Here is a 10,638-nt window from a genome sequence, read left to right as displayed (position 1 = left end):
GGCCATGCCGTAAATTGCTTCCAAACGCGGAGCTGAAGTGGCGTGAAGTCAAAGAGGTCGCACTCGGGCTGGATGTTGCAATATCTCCACCACACACTCAGAAGTGCAGTCGTGACGAATCGCTAATATTCCACGATCATTCCGTGAATCAAAGTATATCGCCTGATTCTTTATACAAGCAACTCAAAGAATTCCCTTTTAATGTCCAGCGTGATTTTGACTTGTTTGGCAATTAAAATTGTGAACACTAATAAAGACCACAACGTATAACTTTTATTTTACAGAATAAAAGATCAGTAGAAAGCGTTTTGGATGAAGAATTTGAATGACTCTGTCACCGAAATGGAATGACAAAACAACGTTGCTTTTTTCAATATCTTCCTGACCGGCTACATGTAAAAGACAAAATTGCTGAAGAATTGCATGGAAAATTGAAATGTTCCGATCGTGAATTACCCTTAAAACAAAATCAAACCTAGAGTACAACTTCAAAACCAAAAACCCGAAGTAAATATTGAGACGAGATCGAAGTATCTTTCCCTGAAATACGAATGATAACCGTTGCAGACGAGTACTTTTCGAGTAAATGTACTTGACCAAATATTGAGCTGGTCATTGCAAACACGGTGAGAGAAAAACTGCTAGTGTAGACTAAAAAGAGCATTGTTAGTGATTCTAAATAAACCATAAGTTGTTCAGTTTTCTTTTTAAATAGGCCTAGAAGGAGGAGATAAGAGAGGGGTTGGTTCTAATTTCAATTTGTAGCGGGGTTTACATTCAGTCATGCGGAAAGGCTCTATATAGTTTATGCGTCAGGCATGTAATTCCTGTGAAGTGTACGCAGGGGGGTACTGTATACAACCTGATAAAACCAAGGCACTTAATTCGCTTTTGTGAACTTGAAAAAAAGACCGACTTATTTTACGTGTGAAATAGGCCTACAGGCGCTTCTGTTGTGTGCTGGGGATACACTGCCTGTTGAATAGTGGCGTAAATTTGTGCCAAACGATGGGGGGGGGGCTTTCCCGGCCATGAAAATTTGAAAAGCGGGGGCTGGGGGTGGGGGGTAGATTTAAAGCATAAATCTATTATAGAGGTCGATGTTCATAATACTCATGCCCATCTGTTATATGTAGGCCTATTCAGAATGGCATATTTGTGGCTTTTAAGAATTGTTTTCCCCTTTTTGAGTGATATTGAATGAAGGTTAGTCGTTCCACTTTAATTTTTGCTCACCACAAAATGGGGGGGGGGGGTGATTCAATAGCCCCCCACCTCAAAAAGTTTGTGTGGGGATTATACTCCCCCTTCGATTTATGCCCATGCTATTGAATCTGCTGATGGTGTCTATCCTCTCAATTGGAGGCAAACCGGATTGGAAAAAAGTATTTGAAATAAACTAATTTCTCCTGTGGAAGTAGAAGTACATTTTCGGCTGAAAGGACAAACATAACACAATCTTCAGGGCTGTTCTGCCTCATGTCTGCGCAGGGCATTTACAATGTCGAAATTCTATTTCCAGCAGGAGGATGTTGAGGAGAAACTCAACGTTCGTGACCGTACGGCGCGGCACGACTTAAAACCACCCAGTCTGGCCGGGGAACATCGAGTAGTCAGGATTTCACTGTCACCCGGTGCTGAAGTTGCAGCAGTGAGGGGTTGGCGATGCCAATTCCAAACCGCCCAACCCTGCCAGTTTATTCAGGCAAATTGTGTTTGTCTTGAGTTTTGCATGCATACATGTAAACTTAATATATACAGTACATTAGTCAATGAATAAATGTCCAAGCTGGTCCCACTGGTCCATGGATTTAACAAAATGATTATTAGTCACAAATTATGTAGAATCCAAGGTGCATTGGTTTGCATGTATCTAAATGTGTTTACTACAAGTAAAGCTCACGTCAAAAGATCCCTGCAATCAAATCATCCCATCGATCTCCTGCTCCGCCTCTTCCCGTCCTCTCAGCCATATCCCAACCCCACCATATAATTCCAGCCATTTGCCCTCAGCCCATCTCATCACCCAATCCATTGCCTACTCTACCCCCATTCCTATCCCATTCCCCAAACCTCATCATCACAATACGGGCGATTCCCAATAGTGTACCTCCAAGAGTTATCAAGGTATTGACCAATCACAACGCACGACGACTGTCTACCCTTTCCAAATGCGCAGTACAATACAAAGTACATATATTCTGTTAAAAGAGCGTTCACACTTTTCTGATCTTTAAGATTAGTGTTTACAAAACAAATGCAGTATCGATGTGCAGAGCGTCCAAAAACGAGATTTTGCAAGGTTGCACAAAGATGTAGTCCAGCTATCCCATCACGTAAGTGCATAAGTGTTCAAAGGTGGTTATGTGCAGCAATATTACGTGGCCTTGAATGTTGAATAAAGTTACTGATATGCCGATTTTTTACCAAAGGTGGTATTTCTACGACATTTTTCCAACCATTCAAAGTTTTTAGAAAAAGTTTTGGACCTATTTTCCCCCAAATAGGAATTTGTGAAAGCATGTTCTGTACTGCATACAATCACTGTTAGTCTATGACCCTTACTAGCTGCAAGCTGCAGTGATGCAGGTGGGTAACGGCATATCTTCGGTTGCTGTTCATGTGGCATTTTCGTAGAACACAAGGAGGGATGCCTTGTACAAGTTGTTCTGCAAACTTAAAATGTGAGCAAGTAAAAAAAAGCACTGTCTTCAGCGTACATCAGTCAAAATGTTTACATGCATACGGGCAAGTGTGCAATTACACCCTAAGAAGTGGTCTTATGACGTTTCAGGATTAAATATTCTGAAGTCATGAATGTCATAACTGACTTCATCTTAATAAAAATGTGAGCAGAGCAAATGTATGGGGTATGCCGTGAGCTCCGTTTTACCATATATTTGAAATTATTGAGACACCAAAACAATATATGCACACACATCTGATGTTGGACTGATAAAAGTGAGGACTTGGGCTAACGAATAATGTGAACTGTACAAAAGCAATGAAGGTCCTTGACAAAATAATAAAAGTACAGAATTAAATTGGTGGCAAAGACGGGATTTTTTTAATCCCTCGAGTTGTAGAGTCGTACAGTAGTCGACTCTACAACCTACCTGGCCTACAAGTGTGAGCAAGTCGATGGTCCGCCACCAGTGCTGTTCCAGGTCGGTGTAGAAGTGGATGGTGTCGTCAACACATTATTCCTTGCGTTTAAAGGTTGATAGTCTGAAGGTTGACAGTATGTCAAAGCGACGATTGTACCCGTCTCCTGACGACAAGAAACCCTGGGGTGCCCTCGTGTAGCGCCAGCGACCGAAAGGTGTGATAAAGGTAGTCAAGCGACGTTCGGATTCGCGCAGGGGGACACTTTGGTAGCTGTTCCAGGCATCTGTGACATGTGTCTTTCGGGATACGATGAGCGAGCTGGAATGGTGATTCTGTGGCGAATGTCTCCCGTTTACAGAACTTGTTCAACCGCGAAAGATCAACTGTCCAACGGGAGGCGCCGTTGTGCTTTCGTGTAATCACCACACGATGGCACCATGTGATAGGTTCTCCGTATGGCACACGTTCTATGACACCAAGGGCTTTATCGTGGAGGAGGTCATCGAGTACCTGCTGTTGCCAGTGCAACGAAATGTTAGCCGGGGTGTGGCAGATCAATGTGTATCTCTACCGGGGGTCCGTCAATGCATGGTAATGCTTGGTGGGGGTAGGTATTGAATGTGGATGAGCCATATCTCTCGAGTAGCCAAGCTTTCATTCGTTTGTTGTTTTCCACCGTACACAGGAACAGCAGCTCGGTTGGACGTGATGGGGGAGGTTCGCGTGGGGGGGAGAAGCACATGGCATCTGGTAGGATGTAAGGTGACCGGCACCGTCGTTGATGGATCGCAAGACGTTCGTGGCCGGAGGATCCCAAGATGTGCCCGAGTCACTAGGATCACGCTCCTGGCTTCGCCCAGTGACACTGGGAACGCTGTCGATTGATGGAAAGTCATTCGAGAGGAGGCCAAGGTTGAGTAGCGTTTTGTACGACATATACATGGCTTCTACAGAGCTAGTCACGTAGACGACAGAGTGGCACGTCGCCGTCCCTCCACTGCGAGGGTGTGCTGTGAGCTTGGCGAAGAATGCCCCTTCAATCGGAGTTGGGGAGCGATTGGCAGCTGAAAGGCTTAGGCTAACAGGGTTCAAGTCGTCACGGGAGAATCCGCAAGCCAAGAAGTTTGCCAGGGACCATAAGTCCGATTGTGCACCTGTGTCTGCGATCGCAGATACCTCTGCTAAGGTGTTTGCAGCTCTGGATGGGCTGGTCTCTCCATTCAGAGCCGACCCGTCGACTGAAACCGTTATCGCGACTCTGGGGTGGTCTTGGAGGCAGTCTTGCTTCCACTCGCCCTTGGTAAAGATGTGATGGTCTAGCCTCGTGGGTGGGGGTTTGTTGACGGTAATGGGTGTGGGTTAAGTACATCTGCGGTGTTGGCGCACCCTCTTGTGCGGGGGTTGAGGGCCACTATTCTGAAAAGCTGCAATCTGGGATATCGGGCCACATTCAAAGGCCTGGACAATGGGTGGCGGGTCCTTGTGGGGACGGGGCTGGCTGTTTCTCCGGCGGTTAGCCCTGAATCAGGTGATGCAGACTCGGTGGGGCTTGGAATTCCTTCCCCGTGGCCCCTCAGTGAAGACCTTAAATACCCCCTTGCAGACTGGGCATGTCACCTCCTTGTTCCGGTCGGCGTGGGATGGCACTGCCGCAGCGGTTGTGGGCGGAGTCTTTTGGCGCCGAATGACGATACAGCGGATAGGGCAGATGAGGGGAGGGTGTTGCGGGCCATTTCTTTGGTTTCAACGAGGGCGATCACATCGTTGACCGGTTTCTTGTGGATATCTGATACCCCAAGTACTTCACGGCAGATGTCAGGATCGTACAATCCGTTAAGAAGGACATCGTGGACTATGTGATCCATGTAGTCAACGCTCTTGCCACATTCACACCGTGCAGCAAAAGCGCAAGGCTCGGCTTTTCCACGCACTCTGGCCAACGAAGGCCTGGGATGTTTACTCTCATTCCTGGCTTTACTGGAGCAGGTCGGTACGTAGGACACAGGTGGCTACCGGGATGATTGCGAGGGAACGCATCGTGGCAAGCAGTTGTGGCAGGGTGTCGGATGCGGCATTGGGGTTCGCTTTTAGTATGATGTCACCCAACGCAGTCCCTGTGCACTGGAATAACTGCCATGCGGCCGGTGCGCCATCTGTTCCTAAACCAGCACGGAAGACCTCCCATCGCCGGACAAAAACATTCCAATCTTCGACTGACACGCCAATATCAATCTTGGGCTGCTCTAGACCCACTAGTGTGGCACGGACTCTCACTCCCGATCCATCCTTAACCACACATCCGTATAAGCAATTTCGTGTCGGCGTATTGAATATTTCGGCGCACCCACTTATCATCGTAGGCGCAATTTCTTCTGCACACGAACATGATTCTTGACCTTTCCACTTTCTAAAAACCATTTATTGAATGATTTCACTCCCGTTATTCAGGTATTTTCCAGTCATTTTGCCTAATGTAATGTAACCTAATATTACCCGAATTTTGATTTGATGGCATTCTTACTTGTATTAAATACTTTTATGTAAGCCGAATAATTCTGAATTTATGTCATCATGATTGGCGCTTCTGCTCTCAGGTAGAGGCGCTAAATTTATTTCAGTTTCGCCACCATAAACAGATAACCATACCGCGTGAGCCACGACTAATTTGGCATCGCGGTATTTGAACCAACTTGCAAATTGGCAGTCCCCGAAATGCGGGAATCTTAGGAATTGTTTTCAGAAATTTTAGAAGGGGAAATTTGGGGAAATTCTCAGAATATTTCAAAATAATTCAGAATTTTTTACCTGGCGAGGGGTCCCGACGGAATTTTCTGATAGAACTCTAGGATCCCTACCAAAGATTATATAGCGGCGCTATACGATCTTTGATCTGTACTACTGGTGGCGCTATTTCGGTTTTCTATATGGGCGCGTATTTGGCGTAGTGCAGCCGTAGGCCCGGTGATTTAAGGCGTCATACATCGGAAAATATACGGTTTGGGAAAGCTTTAGGGGGCTCATATAAAATTCCAAGCTCTGAGGAATTCGCCGGTGTAAGTAAAATTGTCAAAAGGGTTCAAAAGTTTGTGATATCCTGCAGTTTAAAATCCAGGCATTAATTAAAGACATGCCTTGAAGTTGAAGCAGGGTTGTGATGGCGACAGAATTGAGACAGATTGTAAAACTTCAAAGAGAGCAACCACAGCCCTACATGTATGTGTGGACCTGGTTATTCCACTCTGTACTGGCCCATTAGCTTGGTTTAAATTTGAGCCCCTTAAGTTATATTTACTTTATTTTCCTGATTCCTGAGGCTTTTAGAAGTGAAATAAAGGCCGAAATGGCATCGGGTCTGATTCCCATCTTGTTTACATGGTTTAGGCCTAGGCCTACCTCCAGTACTCTCATGACTGTGGTGGGGTCCGACGTTCGCTCCACTCCAACGAATGGTAGTGGGAGCAGAGCTGACATCAAACCCCACAGTTATGTGAGTGGGTGTACATGTACACATGTATGTACGTTAGGCCCCATCGACATGGCATGTTTGCTGCTTTCAGTTCACTTCGATTTTTGAGGGGTACACGTACAATGTACCTCATTCTCGTCACCACCTTATATTGGAGAAACCATGCTGTTCATGTTCCATGGCAGTAAAATAGCATTTTGCAATCATGGACAGGTACATGCATGTCAAATACATGTATGTACTGGCGTTTTGTTTTGCACATATCTTCTGTTTGGGGTCTCGTCAGTTAAGCTCTGCTTGACTTACATCGACCTTGTATGGAAGCAAGCACAGCATGTGTTCATTATAACCGCTGATTTCTTTGCATGTATGTGCATGCTCATTGCTGCCACAAAAAGTGATTTCAAAGTTCAACTTTAAATACATTTACACGTAGGGGAGATACATGTACATGTGATTTCATAGGCAGCAACAACTAGCTTCTCTCTTTGAAGCAACCAAACTTGTGCACTGGTATTCAAGTTCGACGAGTACATCTTTCATGTAATCTTAATTGTGTTGCAGACATTGTCTTAGGTAGTCCAAGATGAGTTTCTTCCTCCCTGTGTTTGTCACTGCTGCTGCTGTGTTTACAGCATATTACGGGTATGTGCTGTTCCAGTTCCTCTACAAACCCTGGAAGCAATTACAGTACTTCAGCAAGAAGATCCCAGGGCCAGTTGCTCTACCATTCATAGGAAATGCACATCAACTAGAGGCAGAGCCAGCAAGTAAGTATCGCTGATGTTGATCCCACCCTTTTGTGAACTTCCTCTGTGATCTGTATAAGCACAAGGTTAAATTTATAAGAAGTAATTTAAAGAATCCTGTTTGTAATAAATGTGGGGCTTTTTGAAACCTTCATGGCCAAACATAGTATTTTTTGAGGGTGATTGCCAATTTTTGCTTTGGGGGACATTGAAAGTTGCTTCCCTGGGCAAATAAAGGATGCGTATCAAAAGTATGATGCCTCAAAAGTCAGAATTGGCTGACTTACATACATATTAATGAGGCATCAGATCTTTAGGCCGAAATAAACTAATGTTGTTGTTGTTTTGTTTTAATGTCGCTTTCAGCAACTCAGGCTATTTGCTCCACTAAATGTACGTTTATTCATACACTTTATTAATCAGCATTACATTACGGAGTTAAAAAGAAGGTCCAGTTTTAGAGGCAGGAGGAAACCGAAGTGCCCGGAGAAAACCTGTGAGAGCAAGTATGGACTGGAAACCAAATGAAATTAAAGCCTGGGCCAAGCCGCGACTCGAACCCTGGCCTCATTGGTGCAAAGCAAGGAAAGAACCACTACACTAATCCGCTCCCCCCCGAGATAAACTAATAAAGAATTGTCAGACTTTTGAGGTGTCGGACTTAAAAACTTTTTAAATGCCTTTTTTTGGTCTTACATATACATGTATGAGGCATCGGACTTACATACTGTATGAGCTGACCCTTAAATAAACCATATTATATTTGACCTTGCCTCAAAAATATTCAGTACCATTCAAGCTGGCATTAGGGAAAGGGAGCATGTAAGGTGTACATGTTACTCAATATGTACATGTAAATATGTGGTGTACTTGTAGCATAGCTAGGGTAATGTTTTGTGTGCACATGCTTCACCCAGGTGACAGTCTACTACACTGTTCCCTGATAACAAATCAGTATGCTAGCATATTTAACTTGTGCGTAGATCCTTGTGTGTGCGTTTGGTAAACAGCAGAAATAGCATATGACAATGCATGGACCAGTGAGTGTATTTTGAGAGTTCTGCTTTCAGTCATGAATACGTATGAGGTACATGAACATATATGGTAGCATTCTTTCATATGGTGTGTAATTTGAACTCTTTCACAGCTTGATATACGGTATATCCCCCCAGTGAAAATATATTTACAGAATAAAATACGGTTCGTGATATTAGTTTTAGAAGAAGAATTACTCTCTCATGTCCCTGAAGACAGCTCATCCATCTTCATCCTGTCACTGGCATACTTTTTTGGGTGAGGATAGAATTTTGTATCCCTGGCCCTTTTGGCCCATTTATACAAATGGGTTCTTGAAAGCGGGGAGGGATAGTAATGCTGTGAGATTTTTACTTTAATACAAGAGTGGAAACCTGTTAGGTACATACACTACATGTATACATGTACGTTGATACTCCACAACAACGATGTAGCAACCACACCCATGATGTCACAGCCATATGAGAACTCTGATTAGCAAGAACAGTAAATCTTAACACGGTGTCTTTGAAAGAAATCACCTTTGTGTCTGAACATAGTAGTATATTGAACACCCCGGACCGCGCATGGTTTGTCCGTTCTGAATATGAACAACCTACGAAAGCATGTGTCCTACATGTATATTTTGACCACCCGAATTGCGTTAAAAAGCAGGATTTAGTGTCACTTTGGAAAAGTGTGGTAACATTATCAATTTCAAGTTCAATTATGAAAACTGAAGTAGTCTTTAAAAGTTAAGCTCGGTTGCAGTTTTTCTTCCAGATGACAATACATGTATACGTGTACATGTACATATACTGTATTTTTCTTTTAATTAATTAAAATAATTCCAGCAACAGTGATAAGTACAGTATTATCCATGCAGCAGTATCAACCCTCAAAGTTAGTTCTTTGCTGACCAAGTGTTTGCTTGTTTTCTTTAATAACAGAATTTTACCAGCAGATCTTGGGTTTTTGCCAAGATTTCCCCAAATTCTTCAGGATCATGCTGGGACCCATTGCCATGATTGTCATCACCAACGCCAAGGATGCAGAGGTACATGTAGTGCAACACATATTCAATCTGTTCTTTGCAGAAGTTAGGCCAAGTAAAACACTACCGATAGTCTCTCATCCCTGCCCGCTACTTTTTCCCTCCCCAACTTTTTTTTCAAATTTAGATCTCTTTTCATTGAAGTTGAAAGTAGTCTTACTCACGATTTGCTGCTAGCTTTAAATGCAAATTTAAAATTGTTCCATGGGTGAAAGCTGCTTCAAATGCAAGTACATGTACATGTATCAGCAAAGGGTTGGAAAACTATAAAGAAACATTTGCCATTTAAACTTAAACTAGGGGAGGGGAACTGTTTTCTTTTTGTCATAAAGCCTGAGTGTGAAACCTTTTTTTTACTCCTCGTGGTTTCTCCTCAAAGAATGGTTCGAAACATACACTTAGTTCATGCCAGCTCCATAGATGGTGCTATGGCATGTATGGTAGCTTTCCTTTTAATTGATATGGACAGAAAATCTAACGTGTTTGCATTTAATTTATTATTCCTTGGGCACTTTTGCTTGAGGAGCTCTTTTAGGGTCTTCCAAATGCACATGGTTTAAGGCGTCATCCTCCAATTGACTAAGTGTTCTTCTGCGTATTGTCCCCATTGTTTCCGATCAGTCTGGCATTGCTAAGTAGGGGGAATCCATGGATGTGACAGGTGTGCGCAGAAGTGTAAGGGGTTTGATGAGGCAGGCCGCCATGTGCCCTTTTGTCATCACAACAAAAAGCTTCATGAATAAGCATGATTTCTCTGGACCTCATGAATACAGACAGCTGTTCTGTGGAAAAGATGTTCCCTCATTTCAAGTATCAGCATTTATTAAAGATGATGGGGTCATTACTGTCGTTAAGAAATTTTTTGCTGAACTTTGGTTTGGCTTGGGACATGTACATGTACACGCATGTGCATACGTACATGTACATGTGTTGTACGTGTGCGCGTACAATGGTCAATGCACGTTGAGACATTGGGAGCTCGCTACGAATGTGCCGTAGTACTTCCGTGTATAAGTGATACAAGTATTGAATCTCCTCCATCCCATATCCATGAGCAACTTTGATTTCAACAGTTTTACACTTTTTCCAAAGTTTAATTATGTGTTACACTTATGTGGAATATTAGCGTCGGAGGAGGTGTGACATTTTCCAAACGTGTTTTGCCGACCAAAAAAGTTGTGTTGAAACCATGCTTCAACAGAACGATCGTAGGATATGTGAAAACAGCAAAAATAGTATGCTCAAAT

The 10,638-nt window shown here is 43.5% G+C and overlaps 1 protein-coding gene across 3 annotated transcripts in view; it reads left to right on the top strand.

Annotated features, from left to right (window-relative positions):
• Nucleotides 1-6,034: 6,034 nt before the first annotated feature.
• Nucleotides 6,035-10,638, top strand: part of LOC110987520 (cytochrome P450 4V2-like) — a 41,839-nt gene continuing 37,235 nt past the window's right edge. The window contains exons 1-3 of one of the 3 annotated variants that reach the window (XM_022250310.2): nucleotides 6,035-6,161; nucleotides 7,139-7,344; nucleotides 9,288-9,394. In XM_022250310.2, coding sequence (XP_022106002.1) covers nucleotides 7,161-7,344; nucleotides 9,288-9,394 — 291 coding nt within the window. In that variant the 5' untranslated portion in view covers nucleotides 6,035-6,161; nucleotides 7,139-7,160. The other 2 variants (XM_087129782.1, XM_087129783.1) reach the window with 2 other exon arrangements.

This window comes from Acanthaster planci, linkage group LG19 (assembly GCF_054643075.1).
Source record: "Acanthaster planci isolate LZ-2023a linkage group LG19, COTS_SCS, whole genome shotgun sequence".
NCBI classification, from domain to species: Eukaryota; Metazoa; Echinodermata; class Asteroidea; order Valvatida; family Acanthasteridae; genus Acanthaster; species Acanthaster planci.
This window is presented reverse-complemented; position numbering and strand designations above follow the sequence as displayed.